The 24501-nt window shown below is 32.2% G+C and overlaps 1 protein-coding gene across 2 annotated transcripts; it reads right to left on the minus strand.

Moving 5' to 3' along the window:
• Positions 1-759: 759 nt before the first annotated feature.
• On the minus strand, positions 760-23544 carry LOC130818833 (probable inactive purple acid phosphatase 27). Of its 2 annotated transcripts, XM_057685063.1 has the most exons (13): positions 23015-23544; positions 22472-22559; positions 16002-16274; positions 8385-8496; positions 7725-7827; positions 7486-7618; positions 5993-6180; positions 5692-5878; positions 5343-5410; positions 5156-5252; positions 4851-5039; positions 1856-1936; positions 760-1302 (listed from the first exon to the last, which is right to left on the minus strand). In XM_057685063.1, the coding sequence occupies exons 1-13, from the start codon at positions 23341-23343 to the stop codon at positions 1246-1248; spliced, it is 1905 nt and encodes a 634-aa protein (XP_057541046.1). In that variant the 5' UTR covers positions 23344-23544; the 3' UTR covers positions 760-1245. The 2 variants fall into 2 exon arrangements, with proteins under 2 accessions (XP_057541046.1, XP_057541047.1); XM_057685064.1 differs by lacking the exons at positions 5692-5878; positions 5993-6180 and having other exon boundaries at positions 23015-23532.
• Positions 23545-24501: the final 957 nt, after the last annotated feature.

Below are 24501 nucleotides of genomic sequence, written 5' to 3' on the forward strand. Positions count from 1 at the left end.
CACGCTTATAAGTGTGGAAAAAGTTTTAATGAGTCATTAGGAATGTACTTAATTTCCCCACGCTTATAAGTGTTGATAATGTCCCCACGAGTATAAGTGAGTCTGGAAGAGCTTTTCCCAACGCTTATAAGCGCGGCTAAATAAGCGTGGGCAAAATTTTCCCACAGAAAATTTTCCAACACTTATTTAAGCGTGGGGCATTGTGTTAGCCTCACATATAAGCGTGGGCAATAACATTTTTAAGCGTGAGAGGATGCAACTTTTTTTGTTAGTGTGCTATTTAACATTAAGTTCTTGAAGTAATCTTACTAGCCATTTAACATTATATGACATGGCTCTATATTTTTCTTCCAAGCTAAATTTTGAACATTGTGTGCTATTTTTTACTTTTTCAACTAATGGGAGAATTTCCTTACATCACGATGTATCGTGTGAGGGACCTTCTAGTGTCAATATAAGACCCCTAATCTGAATGAGAATAAGCTTGTAGAACTCACTGTCCTTGTCCTGTTAACTTGATCCCTTGACGTTGAATTAGCATAGTTCAAGGTATGAAGTAAAGCTTGCCAATAAGAACTTCTGGGCTTTTGCATAAAATAGCTAAGGCTTTGAACAGACCAAGAAATATCAAAAAAATCATAGGCGCTGATGTATGCAGACAGAGGTCGTGTTGTGATGAGGCTATGATGGGCATGTATGGGTCAGATCAGATTCTTTGCTTTGATACCATGTTAGAAATGGTTCTCACTGCTCAAGATGAACAACATAAAAGACTAACAAGAGAAATTTTATTAGAATGAAAAGCTTACGGTATAATGAATACAATCAGCCTATATATAGGCCGAATCAAGAAAACAGAAGCTACAAAGCATTTTGTTATAACAACCTTAGAAGTTAGTTATAACTAGCTTATATATACATTACATAGGATTCTAAGCATAAAATCTAAAACAAATCTACACCGTTGATAAGCAATAATCCTACACCGTTGGATGATGAAAGGCACAGATCAGTAATAGAAGAAACACAATATCAACTGAAGCTTGCTTGCTGAACTACTATTTGTTTTGGCTATATTCCTTGAGTTGCTTGGATGTGTAATAGCATAAACGAGGCTGTAAAGAACAAGAGAAGCTACTGCTGGTACACCATGCTGCTGGTCCATCATATATAACAAAATACTCACAAGGAATCAAATCAAAACACAAACATATTGAATTAGAAATTTTGCCCGCTTGATCGTGTCTACTTTTTTATTATTTGAAATGCATCCTCAGCTTGTCTTGTGATTGAGTTAATAAACTGAAAATTATAAACAAAGAATAAAGTCATTCATGGTCGTAGTAATGACAAAGTCTTATAAAGTATAAACAATGACCACATGTAAGGTCGAAATATTATTAATAAAAATTTATGCATATCAATAACAAAAGGAAATCAATCTGTTTATTTTATTGTACATTTTAATACTCATAATTCAATTAATATGGGCTTAGTTTTTTGTTTTCTATAAGGCTATTAATAAATTTCACCAACATAGCTGGAACAAAAATGGTTAAATGTCATATGGGAGGAGGAGCAATTATTATGATATTGCATAAAACAATCAGTCCTCATGTAAAATCGTAAAGCTAGTTGAATGCTTAGTAAATTTTATGCTTTATGGGTCTTTTGACCTCTTTTCTAAAACTCTTGACCAATTTTATTTTTTAATATAATAAAAAAAAAATACTTAATTATGTTACTTGTTAAGCCATAAAATTCATGCTATCAATAATTAACTTATATACTTTGCATGTAAACATACGTAATACGATTATTATAATTTATAAGATAGGAAAAACCGTTATATAACCTGGAGTTGTAGTGCTTTTCGTGTTGCAAAGATTTTTGAATATCCAAACATTGATATCCTTTTCAAACTCCATTCGTTTATCTGCAATAATAAAATCAATTAATTTTTTAGATATTGTGGATATAATATTTCGTTTCAATACTTTATAAATGGAGAATGGTTGCAAGATTAGTTATCGGAGTACTAAAACTTATATATACAAAAAGCTTTGAGTTTGATGTCAAATGTATCAACTCCTATGCGTATTTCACATGATATATAATTCCTCCTATTTAGCTTATGTGTCCCATTTCTTTTTATGGTTAAGTCACCTTAATTGTCCTATTTTTATTTTTCGTATGGGTTTTTGACTTTTATGCCCTTAGTAACTTTATCCTATTTTCAATTATACTCTCCATTACCCATACTAATTTTCCTCCCTTACATTAAAAACTCATAATACTACTCTCTTTCCTACCTTTAAGGCTCCACTTTTGACTCTCCTTAAAATTCGTAAAAAGTCAAATGGGACTTCTAAGGTGAATAGAAGGGAGTATTTTTTATTGATCAATCAAGTATGTGGGCATTAATGAGGATATAATGTTGCCAAACAATCAATGGTTTAAAATTAAAACATAATTTTTTTAAAAGATAATGCTATGATGACTCAACCTCTTTAACAATAAAACATAAAACAATATAGCATTGTGTGATTAAAAGGTTTATAATTTTATTAGGATTGTTATCTAATTACTATATATGCTTGCGAAATACATGTATATATTTGTTTATTGATTTATAAATATTCAATTGAAAAGTTGGAAAATATATAAAATGATTCTTATTGTATCACATTGTAAATGACGTAAAAAGTAAAAGTAATAACCATGTAATTATTTATAAATATGATATATAACAAAAAAAATGTATTTAAAATTTGTAATGTTGTCTAATTCCTTTCTCCTAGAACGCTTATATCATAAGTTTTGAATAATTTGAGCTTTTATGTCTAATCTAAAGTACAAATAAAAAAACTCTAATTATCAATCACTATTTTTTCTTATTGAAGTACGTGTGTAAAGCACAAATACGATAATTTGATAAATTAAAAAAATTAAAAAATGATAAATAATTATAAATGATTATGGAAGATATTTCAAATAAAGTGGGTACAGATTTTTGAACAACTTAGTATAAAAGTTGACAAAGAAAAAGAGACAGAGAGAAGAAAAATAAACTTTTTTGCTTATGATTGTTCATGCAATCAGCCTCCATTAACGACTTCACTCACGATAAATTTTTTCATGCACATATTTGTCATTAATCAAGGGTAGAAGCTGTGGGATTTTACAAAGAAGGTTCCAGAAGCTTTTATAAACAAAGATGAAATAAAAGTAAAAATCAAATTCACTTAATAAGATCCTACAACTGATTTTAAAAATTATATAGCAACGAACATGCTATGTTGTGCTTGGGATCCTAATGAGTGAAAATGAATTTCTTCAAAAAAAAAAAAAAAACAATTATGATATAATTTGGTGATGACATACGAAAGAACTAGTCAAGTAAACGAAATAAAGATTATGATTTACATGCTTCACACATGTTATATCTAATATCTGGATATAGAATAATGAGACTGTTCACATGGTTAACTCAAATTATACGTACATCTGATTGTACATACAACAATCAAGTTCACCTATCTCCTTGTCTAAGGTACGTACATCTGATTGTACATCTGATTCTAATCTTAGACTTGAGCATATGAAACAAATGATCAGGTTGAGTCCAAAACAACTGATGACCATGTTGAGATAGAACAAAAAAGCACTTAAAGTGAACATTGGAAGAGAGTTATGGAGAATGACATTGATGCTCTCATAAAAAATAAAACCCGAAGGAAATGCATAATTCCGAAAGGAAAGAAACTTAAAGGTTACGGATGGGTATTTACTATAAAATATAAGGTTGATGGGAAAATTAAGAGATACAAAGCGTGACTCGTGGCAAAAAGTTACAATCTAACTTATAGTATTTATTGCTTAGAACAAATAAAGAATGGCCTTTGCATCAATTTGCTGTCTAGAACACCTTTTTGCACGGTGAGATTACTAAGGAAGTCTATGTTGGTGCCACCTAGTTTTTGCCAAGATTTCTTAGTAGGAGAAGGTTGTAGGCTACCAAAGGATGTCTATGGTTTAAAGTACTGACCTAAGAGCATGATTCTGAAAGATCACTTTGGTAATGAAGAGATTCGGGTATCGATAGAGTAAATCATATCACACACTATTTTTAAAAGGAGAAATTAGACTACTTGTCTCATCGTCGATCTATGCGAATGATATGATTATTACCGAAGATGATAAAATAGAGATATACTTGTTTCAAAATAGGTTGTTTATGGAATTCGAGAAGAAGGATCTTGAAAAACTTACGTACTTTTTTGGAATTACAGGTACTTGAATCCAAAAAGGGTATTGTTATTTCTGGAAGGAAATATATTCTTTATTTACTATCAGAGACTAGAATGTTGGATTGTAAACCTATAGATATTCCAATGGTGATGAATCGATGATGAATCGTGGGTTACAAATTATCAAGGGAGCAAAATTAGTTGATCAAGCCAGATATCAAAGATTGGTAGGGAAGCTGATTTATATTTATAATACTTGACCACATATAGCATATGTTGTAGGAGTGGTTAGTAGATTCATATACAAGCCTCAAGATCAACACATGGAAGTTGTTTATAAGGTTTTGTGATATCTCAAAAGAACGCTAGGAATTCTCCTTGTACATATATTGGTGTTTTCCACCACATTCGAATGTATAAAAATACAAAATCCAAACCCTAAAATCGAATATATTTCTTCGTTCTCATGGTGTAAGTGAATTGCTTTCCTATATGTTGTATTTATTAGGAAAAATATAATTTATTTGATTTATATTAACTGATAATATGTAATTGTAGAATAATGATATAAATTGTAAAAAATTAAAAGTAAGAGCTTACTGTATTTGAGAAACCATCTAAAGTGAAGCCTGCCATCCCAATAACTACATGAATAGGTGCTCTATAATTGGAGTTATCGTAAGTATCAATTCCATTTACATCTTTAAAAGGTTTAGCCATACATTTCCCTTGATAGATAGCGCAGGTTCTCTCATAGTTATGAACATGCCCAAATAATACAAGATCAACCTACAACATTATGATCATCATAATGAAAATTAAATGGTGTGTGTGTTAGTATGTGTGCATAAAACTATGAAATGAACACTATATGAGTAATATTAATTAGTGTATGTAAATATAACCTGGTTTTGGAGTAACAAAGGTTCAATAGATATAACAAAAGTTTGATCAACATTGGGTATGAATGACGGATTTGCAGAGGTGTACATCGGTCTATGCCTGAAATTACGTTAAACTTTTAGCTCATTATATATTGACGTTTATATTTTTTTTTCTAAAATAATTACATGAAACAAAATAAGGATGTACCCAGTAAATAATAGCCATGGAGTCCTTGTTCTGTTAACGGAAGCCATGTCTCTTTTAATCCAATTGTACTGCAAGTAAAGGAAAAATTATAGAAAGTAATTAAAATAAAAAAAAAAATTTATGATGGAGTCCTCATACATCAGTATCTATTTTTTTGAAAATATACTAATGATGACATAAGATATAAAATGTTATTTATGTTGGAAATACTTCACATGTGAGACAAGATCCCACATTGATAAAATAGTGGGTTGTTGACTTTCATATATAGTGGGTGAGCTAATCTTCCTACGAGTGGTCCACGGTGAAAATTATGTGACGAATTTTCACGGCCTAATAATTTAAGTACCTGTTCGGAATAGGGGTGAAAGTGATGCTCAGTGGAGATGACGGTGAAATGAATAGGACCATGTTCAATGGAATACCAAGGTTTATCTTTGGCTTGTGTTGGCATTGGAAAGTAAGTTTCATAAGCTATTCCACACTCACCACCAGAATCCGCAGTGTTGTACACTGACCCTGAGTTTGGATGATCCCTATTAGATCAATTATATTATTAATTATATTTTATTAAAAAATTAACAAAATCAATTACTAATCAAAGAAAAACACAAGACAAATTAAAAAAAAAAAAAAAAAAAAAAAGGAACCTTTCATGGTTTCCAATAGCCGTCATGTAGGATACTCGAGAAGCTAATGGCGTGATAAGGTGAAGAAAGTAGTCCCATTCTACTAAGAACCCTGTTGCGTAGCTTATGTCACCAATGTGAAAAATGGTATCTACTGCACCTGACCCTACTTCCTCAGCCATTGCATCCACCACTGACAGTGATCCTGGCTATTTTTTATTTTATTGAATATCAAATCAAGTTGCACAATAATGTCATGTTTACCTTTTAAGTTGGGGTTATTTCGGTTATGGTTAGCCTTTTGCTACTATTTTAGATTTCGTGTATTCCTTGGTTAATAATATAAATGTATATTTTACTGTTCTTTTTTTTTTTTTTTTGTTGTGGTTCTGGCAATAAACTTAATAATCGTTGTTTATTTATTTATAAAGTACAATATGGGTACAAGAACATCAGGTTAGATGCAAAGCCATACTCAATGTTGTTAGTATGCCTCGAACTCCAGATCAAGGACATCGCGGCTCGCGAAGAAGTGCACCACCCGCCGTGAGTGGAAGAACAAAAGCTACTGTTTTCTTGGTATAGACCGGTCGCGGTTCGCAAATTGGTTTACGGCCCGCGACCTCAACTGGCGAAATTTGTGGTTTTTGTTTTACGTGATTTTCTTGACGGTTACCTTTATTTGTGGTTGGTTATTTGTGGATACTTAGACCCCAAATTGTCTTTAAGATGGTTTTATTATATATACCCCTCTTGTTAATACTAGGGAATTATTATTCACAAATTGAGAGAGAGACCACAAGAGAGCCATTGTTATTTGTGAGTGTGATTCATCTTGTAAATTCTTTGCGATCATTGTGAAATTATTTGATCTCGGTGCTGGTGGACGTAGCTATCACATTGATAGTAAACCACGTTAAATCTATTGTGTCATTTTCTTATTGTGTTTGGTTGAATTTTTATTGTTTTATTATTGTTCATCGACCTTGCTTCCGCTATCGCACAACACTCAAGTCGTATTTAGATTGATAAAGTATTGCACCTTGTTTAAGTATTAATTTCACCTATTGAGAGGTAAAAGAAAAGTAAAAGACGACTAGTGCCTTGACTCACACCATTGTTATCTTGTACATCACAAAGAAATGTAAAGTTATAAGTTGAACAATTACAAAGTAATTTAAATGAAAGAAATATAAAAGTGTTGAAAGTAAGAAGTTGGTGGGACGAGAATAAGTCTTTGCCTTAAGAATGTATTTGGTGTTATAATGTTACCTATTGTCTATAATGACTCTTAAGTAGTGATGCATAATTAATAGTTCTGTCTAATGTTTATCAAGATTCAATCAACTATAACAATGTTATAAGAGTATAAGTTATGAGGCATTAATGACCACATTTAACTAAATTTTTCTAAAACATTTCTTTAAATTTTTTTTCTTAATATGTTTTATGGCATAGATTAGTGAGCTTGTTAAAACAATTATTATAAAAAATATAATGGTATGTATTCACACCTGAATATAATGCTCCAAAGTGGAGTCTCGTGGAGCCTTTCCCATATCGCCGAAAGCTAGAAACCTGACTTCACTTGATCCTCCGGCAGGTGGTGTTCGAAACTGTATATTATCACTCCATCCGCTTGCATTACTACACCAACCAAATTAGATATTATATAATTAAAATAATAATTTAAGCAAATGAAAACCCACTTAATTACTATTAAAAATGTTATATAGTAAATAAAAAGGCATACCTCCCATATTTGTAAGAATAATTTACCGAAGGTTGTAGGTTACTTATGATAGCTGTGTGTATGTAACCTGGATCGTGCCATCCAAAATCCTTAGCTGCACCACCTATTCGTATTAATTGCAACATTAATCTTTATAACATTAATCCTTATCATTGGATTTCTTAATTATTCTTGTATTTTGAAGAGTAATTTTATTTTCATAGTATAACTTCCTTTGTTTTATCAATGAGCTATACACAAAGTCTCATATTAATCATTGTTATAAGAAAAAGACAAAAGGAACTTTTAACGGAGAAAGCCTGTTTTTTTTAGTTTAGTAGGAATTGAGTGTCTAATTTGTAGCAAAAGGCTATAGGGAGTGTTTGGAAGATAAGTGAAATATTTTTCTAAAGCTTGTACTCTACAACTCTAAGAGAAACTGAAATATTCTTCACTGATGATCTCTAATTATACATAATTAAAAATTTATGAATTTATGATAAAATCTAACCTGAGTTTGAATTCGAGTTATGTAAAATCCAAATAATTATGATTTGAAATAAAATTGCAAATAAAAGAATAATCAATAAATGATTAAAAAAAAGTGTCTTTCCTAAATAAGAGGGAGTATTAAAAATACTTTTAATTTCAGTTGAACAAGTAATATTGTGATCGACTTACCGCACATATCCTTTTGAGTGAAAGTGGTAACATCCGAATTCACCAATTTGCCATCACCAAGCAGGACTTGTTGAGGTTCCTTACTTGCACTTACCCATCTTACTCTCATGTTCTGCACTTAAAATACAACAAAAATTATGTTGAAATTTGGAATCTCATAATTGATTATTAAAGATCAAGATATGTTCACAGTGTGTTGTAAATATAGACACAACACAAATGCTGCTCATACAAAGGGGTTGTTTGGTTCACTGAAATATCAAGTAAGAAACAGAGACAAATGACAAATGACATTTCCACTTGTTTGTTAGTAGTGATGGCCACGGTCCGGATTGGGTCGGTTTCGATTTTGATTTCAAAAGCGGTCCAGACAGTTCCTTAACGGTTTAGGAGGTAGTAACTAGCACTTCAACTCTCGGGTTGGGCGGGTCAGACCATTGGTTTAATTCTTTTTTTTTTTTACTTTAAATATAAATATAAAAAATTATATAAAGTACTATAATAATATGAACCTACCATTGTTGATTATTAACAGAGTTTTTTTTTTCAATCATTATTAAAACATTTAATAAAAAGAAGGAAAAAAATAAAGTTAATAAAAAAAAGGGAGAAAATGATGTCGAACCTTAACATTTTGCAGTTATACGAGCCAGTTTCTGCCAATGATTCCACGGTTCGTCATAATTTTTTGAATATTAATAGTTTGCGGTTCGGTGTGGTTAAATCCAGTCAAAAAGGGTTCCGGTTCCATGAGAGTTCTTCGAAAATTCGGGTTCAGTTCAGTTCTGGGTAACCCACCCCATGGCCATCACTATTTGTTTGATATGGAAAGTAATGCAAATGGTTATCATAGGATATTTGAATTTGATAAAACAAACACACTAGGGTCTATAGTTTCAATCTTTATCCCTAGAATACACCCAAGACCAATGGCAAGGGTGCTCAATGCAAGTAAACAACACTTCAATAATAAGCAATGAGAAACAATAAGAAAGAAAGAAAAATCAAAGACACAAGATTTACGAGGTTCACCCCAATGTGGGCTACGTCCTCGGTGGTGGTTAGCTTGCTTGATTTTGTGAAGAAACAACGGAGTTCTCAAGAACTCTTACAATGATGTATTACACTTGGAGAAGATAAAGAAGATGGGTTTGTATTTAGCTAGGGTTTGAATCCACATTAAAGTGAGTGTATGAGACTCCTATTTATAATAGTAGCCGTATACAAATGATTGGGCAAAGGCCCACATTAAAACATTCCCATAAAACTAATCGCGTAAGAAAACAGAGTGCATTCTGTACCCTCCCTCGCTCGACCAGTCGAGCGAAATGGCCTTAGTCGAGCGGCTTGTATTCCAGTCGAGCAGCAGATCAGAATGCTCATTGATCTGGTCGAGCCAACTGACTCGGTCGAGCATGCCACAGTGTAGGTCGAGCGGCTCCTCAGAAAGTCTATAATGACTCTCACATCATCATACACACAAATACACACATCCACACACCACCACCCTCATCATACACCATTGGTGTACTCAAAGTCACACCAAAACTCCAACAATCTCCACCTTAACTTGAGTTCACCAAGATTACACACTTCCTCCAAGACACTCTTACTACACACTACAAACAATCAAACAAGTAAAACACCACATAAATGCCCCCTAGGGCTTCACATCAAGCAAGCTTCTAAACAAATCAAGTTCACACATAGACTGAACTTGTCGGTCGGCAACGGCTTCGTCATCATGTCAGCCGGATTATCATTGGTGCTTATTTTTGCTAAGTGTACTCTTTTATGCTCAACTTCATCTCGGATGAAGTTATATTTGATGTCGATGTGCTTGGTTCTTTGATGAAAAGTGTTTTGATTTCTTGCTAAATGAATGGCACTTTCACTATCACAATGAACACGCACCAAGCTCATCTCAGGGCACATCCCACCAACCAACCCTTTAAGCCACTTTGCCTCTTTAAATGACTCGGCGATAGCTATATACTCCGCTTCGGTGGTGGACATAGCGACCACACTTTGGAGCGACGATTGCCAACTCACCGCCGCTCCACCCAATGTAAAAACATTTCTCGAGGTAGATTTTCTAGTATCCAAGTCACCCGCATAGTCGGAATCACAATACCCAATCAACCCGCTTGAATTTTTCCCAAACTTGAGACAAACATTTGAGGTTCCCTTCAAGTACCTTAGCAACCACTTTAGCGCTTCCCAATGACCCTCCCCGGATTTGACATGTATCGGCTCACCATGCTAACTGCTTGAGCAATATCGGGCCTAGAGTAAACCATAACATATATAACGCTACCAACTGCACAAGTGTAAGGAATTTCATCCATTTGTTCTTCTTCTTCTTCTTTTGTTTGAGGACATAGCTTCTTGGATAGCTTGAAATGAGAAGCTAGAGGCGTAGATACACTCTTTGCATCGCCCATGGAGAATCTTCTTAATACCTTCTCAATGTACCTCCTTTGACTAAGGTACAAGATGCCTTTTTCCCTATCCCTCAATATCTCCATTCCAAGTATCTTCTTGGCTTCACCACGATCTTTCATGTGGAACTCACTTGAAAGTAACACCTTCAAGTTCTCCATCTCGAACAAATCTCTACATGCTACAAGCATGTCGTCAACATAAAGGATCAAATATACAGTAGACCCACTATCAAGCTTCTTAAGATAGACACAACTATCATAGGAGCTCCTTGTAAAATCATGTGAAAGCATAAACGAATCAAATTTCTCATACCATTGTCTAGGCGATTGTTTTAGGCCATACAATGACTTCTTCAAACGACACATATGACCTTCTTTACCTTAACCTTCAATGCCTTCCGGTTGCTTCATCAAGATCTGTTCCTCCAACTCTCTATGTAAGAAAGTGGTCTTCACATCCAATTGATGCAACTCAAGACCCTCCATAGCAGTAATAGCTAACAAAGTCCTAATGGAAGAATGCTTCACAACCGGTGAGAAAACCTCATGAAAATCTATCCTCTCAACTTGAGTGAACCCCTTTGCCACAACTCTTGCTTTGTATACCGGAGCACTTGTGCTAGTTGATCCCTCTTTCTTCTTGAAAACCCATTTACACCCCACAACTTTCTTGTTTCTAGGTGCTTCAACGATAACTCAAGTCTTGTTCTTTGCAAGAGACTTCATCTCTTGCTTCATAGCTACTAGCCACTTGCTTGAGTCGTTTGAGACCATAGCCTCCTTGTAAGAATTTGGATCATTCACACTCTCCACCTCACTAGCAATAGCGAGAGCATAGGCCACATAGTCACACTCCTCTATGTACCTTCTTTGGGGTATAATTTTCCTCTTTGCTCTTTGAGTGGGCAAAACGATTTCTTTTCCATGTTGAGCATCATCATCAGTTTCATCAATATTGGGAGGCTCCACCTCCTCTTGGGTGCCATCGGATGTACCTCAATGTTAGTAAGATTGCTCTTCACAGTAGAAGTAACCAATTCATTCTCATCAAAAACTACATCCCTAGAAGTAATGATCTTTTTGGTCTTCTCACACCACACCTTGTATCCCTTTACACCCAAACCATAGCCCATGAAAATACATTTTCTAGCTCTAGGTTCAAGTTTTCCCTCACTTACATGAATACAGGCAGGACAACCAAATACTCTAAGATTAGAATAATCAACTGGTAAATTATACCATACCTCCTGTGGGACTTGAAGTTCAATGCGGTGTGTGGAGATCGGTTCACTAAGTAGCATGTCGTAGAAACGACTTCGGCCCAAAACCTCTTGCTCAACTTAGCTTGTGCGATCATACTCCTAGCCCTTTCCAACAATGTCTTGTTCATCCTTTCGGCTACACCATTTTGTTGAGGCCTTCCAACACATGTTCTATGCCTTACTATACCTTCCTTAGTGCAATATTGAAGAAACTTCTTATCAACAAACTCAAGACTATTGTCAATTCTCAATGTCTTGATGCTCTTCCCGATTTTATTCTCAATCATGATCTTCTAGTCAACGAAGACATCAAATACATCATCTCTGTGCTTGATAAAATGGCACCAAACCTTCCTTGAGTAGTCACCAATAAAAATAAGCAAGTAGTTGCACCCACCAAGTGAGGTCTTTCTAGAAGGCCCCTAAAGATCGGAATGAATATAATCAAGGATGCCCTTAGTGTTGTGGATAGCTGGTTTAAAACTCACTCTCTTATGCTTCCCATACACACAGTGTTCGCACAAGCCAAGATTTCCGAGTTTCTTTCCTCCAAACGAGCCTTGCTTGCTCAACTCATGCATACCACTCTCACTCATATGACCTAACCTCAAGTGCCACAATTTGGTCTCTTCATTCGGATATGATACTTGTGGAGACATTCACGGAGCTAGAGATCGTAGAACCCTCTAGAGTATACAACTCCCATTCATTTTCCCCTTCATCACAATTAGTGACCTCTTATGACTTCAACACTCCACCTTGACAAGCAATCTTACAACCATTCTTGTCTAACGTATCCAATGAAATCAAGTTCTTCTTCAACCCGGGAATATGCCTAACATCTCACCATACCATCAAACATTTTTATTTGAATACTCCCAACACGGACAATCTTGCAAGTTGCATTATTGCCCATAGTGACATTCCCTCCATCTACTTTTTCATAGGTAGTGAATAGTCCCTTGTTGGGTGTCATATGGAAAGAACACCCGAAATCAAGATTCCATTCATACTCACCCTTATACTCATGTGTGGCAACCAAAACGCCACTATCATCGCTATCATTCGCATAGTTAGCCTCGGCACTACTAGAGCCCTCCTTAGACCTCTCCTCATCATTGGAATGCTTCCTTTTCAACTTCCAACAATCTTTCTTGATGTGACCCTTGAGCTTGCAATGTTGCAAGTTCTATTCTTGTTTGAACTTCTAGACTTTGACCTACTTTTACCCTTGCTACCACTACCATAAGTAGAACCCTTATCATTGGCTCTACCCCTCACATACAAACCATCATTTGAGGTACTAGATGAATAACTTGATAATTGCGTATCTATCAAGTCCCTTTGGATCAAGGCATTTTTAACATCATCACTACTCGAATTGTCTCTACTATAGAGCAAGGTCTCCCTAAAGTGCTTATAAGAAGGTGGTAATGAACACAACAAGTAAATGGTCAAATCCTCATCATCAAGTTTAACATCAATATTTTGCAAGTCCATGACAATGGAATAAAATTCATCAAGAGGGGGTTTAAGGGGTTTACCTTCCTGCAATCGGAGATCGTAGAGTCTACTCTTCAAGAGTAGTCTGTTGGTCACGCTCATTGCCATATAAAGAGACTCCAACTTCTCCCATATCCCTTTAGAGGTAGTCTCCTTCACAACGTCTCTCAGAACTTCATTTGAGAGACATAGTTGGATAGCCGATAGTGCCTTAGCATCCATTTCTTCCCATTTTGCATCACTTACTCCAATAGATTTCTTGTCTTCACCTTCAAGAGCCTTGTACACCCTATTTTGTATCAAGATTGCTTTCATCTTGACTTGCTACAAGCCAAGTTTACACTCCTATCAAACTTCTCAATGTCCAACTTCATTGAAGACATTTTTCCACAAGTTTTGCATTCTTGAACACTCCCAAACACCAACAAAAGCCTTAAGCTCTGATGCCAATTGATAAAACAAACACACTAAGGTCTAAAGTTTCAATCTTTATCACTAGAATACACCTAAGACCAATGGCAAGGGTGTTCAATGCAAGTAAACAACACTTCAATAATAAGCAATGAGAAACAATAAGAAAGAAAGCAAAATCAAAGACACAAGATTTACGATGTTCACCCCAATGTGGGCTACGTCCTCGGTAGTGGTTAGCTTGCTTGATTATGTGAAGACACAATAATGTTCTCAAGAACTCTTACAATAAAGTATTACTCTTGGAGAAGATAAAGAAGATGAGTTTGTGTTTAGCTAGGGTTTGAATCCACATTGAAGTGAGTGTATGAGACTCCTATTTATAGTAGTAGTCGTATACCAATGATTGGGCAAAGGCCCACATTAAAATATTTCCGTAAAACTTATCGCGCAGGAAAACAGAGTGCATTTTGGACCCTTGCTCGACCGATCGAGCGAAATGGCCTTGGTCGAGCAGTTTGTATTCCAGTCGAGTAGCAGATCAGAATGCTCACTGATCTGGTCGAGCCAACTGGCTTGATCGAGTATGCCACAGTGTGGGTCGAGCGACTCCTCAGAAAGTCTATAATGACTCTCACATCATCATACACAAATACACACATCCACGCACTACCAACCTCATCATATTCAAAATCACACCAAAACTCCAAGAAAATTCATTACATTGTTACTACCCCATTAACAACCGGAAACAAAACACTTCATCTCCCTTAATTGAAGCAGGTTGATATTACTATACTCATCCAACAACAAAACCAAGGTTACCACCATTTTACTCACCGATCGTTTACCACCGCCAATAACCGATCATCACTGCCATTTCCACCGGTGTGGCGCAGTTTTTGAAGATTATGCAATTTCTTCAACAACTCATCAAGATTTCTATTTTTTATTTTCTCTTATCCCAACAATTCACAATAAGTTTATTATATTCTTCAATACAACATATCCCCATTTTTCAATTGTTAAAAGAAAGCAAAAATTGAAGAATTTAGTGAATCAAAGTATGGTATTAAAATTTTTAGAGATAGAAAATAAATCTAGATTTTTAAGTGAGACGAGAGAGAAAAGGAGAAAGAATGTTAAGATAAAGAGGCGCTGGTGGCGGTGCATGGTGGCGGTGGTGCATGGTGCGCGGTGGTGGTGGTGCATCGATGGTGAGAGAAGAGAGCAAAAAAGGTATTCATTTATGGTCAAATTGCTTGCATCAGTAACTTGTTTCTGTTGCTTGACTTTAACCACGCAATTTATCAATGTAATAGTATCCATTTTCATTTCAATATCAAGCTTATTTTTTACCATTCCCTTTCCATTTCATGAAAATACTAAATAACCCACAAATGTTAAGTGTTTTGCGCTAAAAATGAAAGTGCAAACCAATTCGGCACATTTTATCACATTGACTTATCATACAATAAATAAATAAATAAATATATATATATATATATATATATATATATATATATAGAGAGAAATGTAGGATCAAATAAGAAGGATTTTAAAATAAGAAAGATTTTTGTTTGATTTTGTTTAGTTACTATATATACAAAAAAGAATATTATATTATAAATTTAGAACATTTTAAAAATTATTTTATAGTTACCTTTTTGTGTAACATAGTTACTTTTACAATTATGAGTTTTTGGCTCAATTGTGACCATAGATTTTTTTTATTTTAGTGAAATCAATGGTGTAGAATCTTTTTTACCCTTCTTATTTTTAACCCCTTCTTAATGGATCCCTCCTCTATATATATATATGAACAATTCGTAAATTCTTATCATTTTGACTTATCATATTACATGAAAACACAAACTCAAAGGAGAAGGAACGGATCTAAAAAAGAAAAAATGTTTGATGTCATTTCTTAGAATTCGCCCATTTGACCCAAAAATTAAGCAAACAAATTGGACCATAAAATTAATAAGAATGAATACCAGAGTAGATGCAGAATCAACGGTAGAAATGTGGCCATAGAGTGGCTTGTTGGGATTAGCAAAACGAAGGGGTGTAGTAGTCCTTTTCAAGATGCACGGCGTATCAAAACCATTGTCAAATAGCACAAATGTGATATCTGTCCGTATGTTGATCACATGAAATGTCAATGATGCACTACATGTTTTAACATTGCACTTCCCGTCAGCACCATACTTTTTGCATACACTTTTCTTACAAGGTAAGAAGTCTGGATCACTCTTCAAGTAGGCAGCCTACAGTAAGTCATTTATAGTTCTATTAAGCTAAATGATGAATCATTATGATTTATTTAATTAAATTAAAATTTATAAATCTTAGAGTGAGGTTAGAGATTATGGACGATAACTCGAAAATATTTGGAAAAATTAAATTATTGGGTTCGTTAGCTTTTAACATATTGTGTCGCTTGCCAACCTATGATATCAGTTATGTTATGTAAAATAAAAGGTTGTCTAAATGTTAAACCTCTTCTCTATTGCTTACCCATATAACAAAATTAAAAATTATTTAATCTCATAACAAAATTAGTTTCAGATTTCTTATTCCATTAATAAAATAAGTAAAAAACCTTATACTAACTTTTACAGTCACTCTTGCGAGAGACGTTCTCAATATGAGAGGGCCCATTTTTAATCCAACCCATTATCCCATTACAATTTTATAAAAAAGAATAAAGAAGAAACTTTCATTATTACGCCAAAAATTGAATATCAACAATTAGGGAATAAATCCAAAAAGGATTTGCTCAATCAATTCTGTACAAATCTCTCGAATTCTTCAAAAAAATTATCAAGAACATCGACAATTTCATCTTTGAACTTCATAATCATTATATTTCATTTTCATCGACATCAAAAATGGAGGATTTAATAAATGAATTCGACATGAAAATGAATTTACAGCATTTTCGAAGAGATGCAAACGAAATTAAATCAAAATTGAATATTACAAGTTCAAATATGAATTAAACAATAAAACATCAATCGTTAATTTCTGTGTCACACTTTACTACTAAAATATTCAATTTGGTCTAAATCCTTTGCATCATCTCTACAATTTGAATACTTATCTTTATTCCAACATACATTGTTCAATTATCGTATTATGTTGTATAATTTGAATATTAAAACATACAATATGGAATATTAGTTATACATTGAAATATTTGAATGGATAATTGAATATAATAAGTTTAAAATTAATTTAGATCATAAAACATCAATTATAAATTTATATGTCATAGTTTCATGATTAACATATTCAATTTAGACTAATTTCTATACAATAACTTTATGCACTTAGAATTCATATATTTTCTCTAACATAAAATGTTTTACTGTAGAATTATAATGTTGAATTTGTATCTTAAATTGTTCAATTCTTTTAGGATGTTATTAGAAACAAACATTTTATTTCAAATTGTAAATTTCAATCATGAAATCATAATGAAGAATTTGAAAATAACAAGATTTGGGATATCATTCTCAATTTCTCATCTTTAATCACTTTTATAACAATGGTGGATTTGACTCAAATTCAAATTTGAATTTTTGTTATTTGTCAAATACTAAATTTGAGTTAAATCTATATTTATAAATTAAATCATCATTCTCAAATATAACATTAGTAATTTTACAATTTCAGATGTAGGAGGATGTGAATTAGAAAGCTTGCAATTAGATTGTTTGTCTGAACAAAAAGAGTTTGACATCAAGAGTTCACTAGAGGATATGACGGCAAGTAGTTGGGATAACGGTGGCATTCAAATTGTTAAACAAAATTGTGCTTTGAAGAAGAAGAAAGGAACAATAATGCTAGGATTCAGACAAAAGAAAAAACTAAATATAAAAAGTCAGTATAATGAGGGAGAAGTAAGAAAGGACTGATTAGTCTAATAACTGCATTTGAATATTTTTTGTTTAAAAAAATTAAAAAAAGCAATTAAATCGATCCATAATGACAGTCTCATAATATGACCGTTTCTCTGAGATATTTGGGTAACCTTTATTTATTATTGTACAAGATATAAACGCAACCAATATTACAAACAGAGAGGCTAATGTAACTGTTAACGACCACCAAACTATGTAGTTCTTTAATATGCTAATTTAAGTAGTCGGCAGAAAACAATCCACGTTAACATGGGAAGGACAATAAAAGCAAACTTCAAACAATAAATGGGTGGATATCATTCGTTTTCTCTTTAACATGATTTGATAAAAAAATCTCCTCTTCCAACTTTTCTTTGCAATGTAAAATCAATGATAAACAATCAATATCTTTTGATTTTTTTTTATGCTTTTCCACTAAAATAAAAGGTCGTGAAATATAAATGGTAGACTTTTTATTTAAAAATTTACGTAAATTCAAACTTGAATTTGAAATGTGTTTTATCATTTTTAATTTTATAACATTGCCTTTTTAATTAAGATTTTTTAAATTGTTGTTTCAAATTGATGTAGCAACTAAATAATTTTTAACATGTTAAAAATATTGTCATTAAGTAAAAATACATTTCATATTTCTTTATTTATATTTATGATTAAATATCAAAATATGTTGTAAAATATAATTAATAGAACAAAAATACACGATTAATTATTATTTGAGAATCTAATCTCGTATAAAATTGGAGTTGAATTTTCTTTTGTTAAGGTCTTAGAAACGATTCCGACCTAATCCTACCTTTGTTGTAACATACATACCTAAACATGAAAAAGAAAACACAGGGCTAAATTGTTCCTTTCCGCCATTCTCGGTTTTCGATACAATTCGAATTGTAAAAGAAAAAGAATAATGGAGATTGTTCGTCATTAAAGTCAATTGTAGTTTTCTTACACATTTCAACTTAGACTACTTAGTAGTAGCAGCTCATTAGTGATGAAGCCGCAATCTCCATGGTTACCATTATTTTCATCAATATTTTCCTAGACAAATTGTTATGAGCGACGGTCTCTTTGAGAATCGTGTCCATTTGGGACAGACCAATATATTATTAAAAAAACTTTTAAAAACGCACCTTATAATTTGTGTTAACCTATTTGAAGTTTGTGTTTTAGCTTATTGAAATTGGTATTTTAACCTATACTAATTTGTATTCTAACCTATTAAAGTTCGTATGCTTATCTATTTGGAGTTGCTGTTTTTAACCTGTTAAGTTGCTAATCAATTAAACTTAGTATTCTAGTACATTGAAGTTGGTATTTTAACCTGTTGAAATAGGTACTTTTACCTGTTTAAGTTGGTATTTTATGCTGCTTAAGTTAGTATTTTAATTTATTTAAGTTGGTGTTTTAACATATTCAAGTTGGTATTTTAACCAATTGAAGTTGATATTTTAACCTATTTGAGTTCGTAATTTTATCTATTAAAGATGGTATTTTTAACCTATTTGAAGTGGAGTTTTAACCTCTTTAGTTATAAACGTATTGAGGTTCCTATTTTAATGTCTTTATGTTGGTGTGTTATACTGATTAAGTCGGTATTTTGACTTATTTATAAGTTGTTATTTTGATCTATTAAAATTGGTATTTTAACTTACTAAAGTTAGTGTTTTAATCTATTGAGGTTGGCATGTTAACCTGTTAAAGTTGGTATTTAAAAGTTGGTGTTACACCAACTTCAATAGTTTAAAATACCAATTTAATAGGTTAAAATACCAACTTCAATAAGAGAACAACTTAACAGGTTAAACACCAATTTCAGTTACCAACTTTAATTGGTTAAAGTACCAACTCAAATATATTAAAATATCAATTTTAATAGGTTAAAACACCAACTTCAAATAGGTTAAATCATATTATAGCACGTGCATTTGTTTTTAAGCTATACTTTTTTCATAAAATTGTAAAACGTTAGTGGGTTGAGTCTGAAAGCCATCTCTATAAGAGACAATCCCTCAAGAGACTAACTGGTTTTCTTATAATTTTTTTAAAGCCTTCCAATGTTATAAAAATTTATTTTATCATAAACAACCTAATAATTTTTTTTTTTATCAAAAATTATCCAATGATTTTAATAGATTCCATGTAGTGACTTTAATATTTTTTTACAAAACATCTTTAAAAGTTATATAAAAAAAATTTCTCAACGGAAGGCTAACTTTAAAGTTAGTTTTTAACATGACGAAAGCAATAAAAAAAAAGCCTAAGGACCTGAAGAACATGATGCAAAAGCAATAGAAAACAAAGAATAAACTAAGGAAACAACAAAAACAAGAGCAAAGACACAAAAATGATTAATAAAGTATCTTGAATACCTTCCTGTTAAAAAATATTGTGTTTTATTAATCAATCAACATCAATTTAATGAAACAAATCCTCATAATTTTTTAAAACAACCTCACAAACAAAAATATCACACATACTCACTAGTACAAAGCACTCTAGGTTTCTCAAACTTTTTTCCCATTGTAGACTCCACACACAATTCTTAATGCTAATTTTGTTTCTTATATAGGCCTGTATTGGAATAAACACTAGGACAAATAGACAACTTGTCCTCCAAGTATCGACCAAAACAGAAAAGTCAGATTTAACCCTGAACTACATTGCTTGAACGAGCACTATGTGCTTGAACGATTACAATCCATAAGTGTTTACTGCCTATTGCAGTTGTGTGCTCCGTTCAAGGCACCTTCCTTCACCATCATGCCTCGTTCAAGGCATATACCCAATGTGCACGTTCTTGCCTGGTTCAAGGCACTCTATATTTACCTTCTTGATCACCTCATGATGTGATTTAAATCATAACCCCTCATTCTTCCTTACACATCCAATTTCATCTTCCAATGTGCCAGTCATATAGTGGGTTCAGATTATCAAAATCATCTCATAAGTTAGGAGAATCGGCCCTTGCGCTAATACATGTGAAAGCCAAAATTAATGGTCAATGAATAAAAATCCTTATATGGTAATCTTTAACAAAGAAAATTTGCATCTGGTAGTTTTTGACAAAAATTAAATTTTTATGTAATTTTCAAAAAAATTATATATAAAGTAGTTTTTAGTTTTATAAAACATCAACATTCTACTTCAAGTTAATGGTGATTAATAAAAAAATTTCATTTATTTTTTTTAAAATATAATTCTTAAAAAATGTATCTTTGAATATTTAATTTGTATTTTAGGGTTTTATAATAAATAAAAAATGGAGGTTAAGATTTTATTTAAAAAAAACAATCAACATTTAGGATTGCAAAATGATTGTTGTTAGTTTTGCAAGCTAATATCGAATATAAAATTATCCTTTAACTTACAAATAGTTAGGATTTAACTTTCTCAAAGCTGAGTGTAAACTTTTGAATTAATTTAAAAGTTGAACAGCTTTGTGAGTCAAAACACGTAACTAATCATTGGATGATTTGTTGTTTAAAAATTATATGAGTTTGGATCATTAATAAAAATACTAAACTAACAATGTTATGAATTTGCTTTTTTAATTATGTCGAATGATGACATATTTGAGTTATTTAGTTCAAATAATGATTAAACTATATATTTATTTACTTAGTTGAATAGTATGGGATAATCATATATTGTAGTAGAGAAAAAATATTTTCATTAATTTTACAATGAAATAAAAATTTTAATGTTTTAAAAGATAAAATTCCTATTTAATTCTGTTGTAGGTTTGAGAATTCGAGTACAAGCAATGTTGGAAAATAAAAAATCTGAATTCTAGTAGAATATAAGGGCGAAAAAAGTCCAACTTTTAGGTCTCGCCTGGATTCTAAGAACTAAAGGGTAGTGAGTGCACTACGGGGCATTAATTATGGGCATTTTGTTTGCTAGAAATGAGATAACTTCAAAGTGTACTCTATTACTCTAAAAAAGGGGTAACATTTACCCTAAACCCCCTAAAGTAAATATATCAAAAAAAATATATATTGTTCCTCCTTAAATAGCAATACTATCAATCCAAATAGCTATTAAAGATAACTTCAATTTTGTATGTTTGTTGCTTTTCTTGTTTAGTTTCTTGGTAGATTTTCAAAATCTCTTGAGCTAATTCATTTTCACCAAATAAATGCCAGGTTACTTGACTTTTACTTTAAAAAATTATTTCCTCGTTTCCTGTATTATTTTTCTAATACTTTTCTCTTCCCAAATTAGTATAGTAATTCTAGGCGAGCTCTTATTTAAAGCAAAATGGTCTAAATATATATAGCTCGACTTATGTTGATATTGGGTGATTATTTGTTTAGAGAATCAATTTGGATCACTTATAAAAATACCAAATGGATAATTTTTGTATTATTGCATGATCTTTTTGATTTCATGATAGAGAATATAGCGTGAAAACTCTGAGGTTACGTTTCTCATAAGTAAACACTTTCCGACCCTAAAATCCAATCATTTCAATATCCACAACCACAAGATTTAAAATAAAAATTACTGATAATAAAAAAAGAGAAAAAAAGTAGAAGTACCTTAACAGGGTAATGGCAGAGAAGAGGAAGCTTGCTCAAATCCCCAGTTTCGACATAACAAAATTTGTTTAAAGGGCAATCACGGACGCTAATATTTAATCATCAACATTATCGATAATCAGTAAAAATACTATAAAGTTTTTTTGTTTATCAATTTTACTTTAATTTTTTTCAAATTTTTAATAAAATTAGATAGGAATGAAAAACAAAATTATACTTCGAATTTACGTAAAATTTATGTAAAAAAATATTAACAAATTAAATGTATGTAAAACAATTATTTTTAGAAAGCATTACTGCACAAAATTTATGTAAAAAAAATTTTGAAAAAATGAACGTGGATGATTTTTTACTCTAGTAATTTCTTTTCTTCACAAAAAATATGAAAATAATTGTAATAATTTATTACAATCAGGAGAATAACATAACAAATGCAATGAAAATTAGCATTGAAAATCTTTCAACCGTAAAAAATTATTAATTAAAGTAATTAATTGACGAATTAAAAGGATAATAATTGGAAGAAATAAAAGATGGACTTACTCAGAATCAGCAGGAGTGATCATTGAAACCCAGAGCCTGTCTGAAGGGAAGAATATACCGGATACAGTTACAACAATTTTCTGCTCATCCGCTAGAGGCGAAACAGCGTCAACTGTAATCTTAATGTTACGATAAAGTTTCTGTAACGGACAATCAATCAATTTCCTTCGATTAAGTGTTCGAAAATGGGATATCTCATGCTTTTTCTTATTGGTTGTATATAATGAAGATTGATTTTCATGTGAAGTTATACATGGTGAAACAAGAAAAAAGGGAATCATTAACAAAACAATTGTAAGAAGAGACATGGTTTTGCTCGTTTTATTCATGTCTTCAAATTCAAATTTGGTAATTGTGAATTACACTCGTAAGATAAGATAATATATATATGGATTTGATAGTTTTATTTATAGTTGTAGAATCCTGTTTGATTTTTGTGATTTGTGTACTTTGTGGCTATATTTGTGTCACTCACCGCTTTCCATTGTCGACGCTCCACGTTCACAAATAGTTCACATATCGCCTTTACTTTCTATTTTTGCCTTCCTTTTATTCTCCATTTTTGCTTGCCATATATATATATATGGTTAGGGCTGAACAAAGTTTAGTCTAAATCGTAAATTAAATCGGACCAAATCGGAATTTTAGTATTTGGTCTGGTCTACGGTTTAAATGGTCTGGTCTAGTTTTTTTCAAACTAAATTACGGTTTACGGTCTTGTCTCGTTTTTTTTTATTTTTCAGACCAGACCAGACCGCAAACCGTACTATGGTCAAAAATCATAATTTTGTATTTAAAAAATTAAGTTGCTACCTAGATATTTTAAGATGCAGTTATTTTTATATAGCAATATATACTTGAATGATGTTGATGTTATCAACTAATTACAAATTATTATATTTATTAATTGTAGGTGTGAATATTTGTATAAATACATGTATTAATTTGGATGAAAATATAAAAAATAAAAAGTCGTGGACCAGACTAGACCGGACCGTTGTAAAACGGTTTGGTCCGGTCCGATCCAAAAAATTTTCAGATCGGAATTTCTGGTTTGGTCTGATTTTAGTGTCAGACCAGACCAAACCGAACCGTGTTCACCTCTACATAGGGTGATTTGAAAATTTCTCTTAAAAAACAGGTGGTCTAAACGTTCAAAAGGATTTGATGAAAGAATCAAAATCAAAACACAATTTCTGTGTGTGACGTTTTCACCGTGAGACACGCTTAATATATATAGGTTAAATTATCCAATTAATACAATTTATCAACATATGAGCTTACAAGCTAGTCATCACTTGAAGGTTATCAGTAAACATTTATAATATTAAAGTGATCACCCATAGTCTTAAACTGTTTTACTTCCAATCTTAAAATGATCACTTAGAAAACTTTTAATGTTGAGATTATAAGTGATCATTTTAACCTTTCAAATTACGGGCCACTTTATGGTTCTAAGTGATGACTTTAAGATTAAGTGATCACTT

Source organism: Amaranthus tricolor, chromosome 7, assembly GCF_026212465.1.
Source record: "Amaranthus tricolor cultivar Red isolate AtriRed21 chromosome 7, ASM2621246v1, whole genome shotgun sequence".
Taxonomy (NCBI): domain Eukaryota; kingdom Viridiplantae; phylum Streptophyta; class Magnoliopsida; order Caryophyllales; family Amaranthaceae; genus Amaranthus; species Amaranthus tricolor.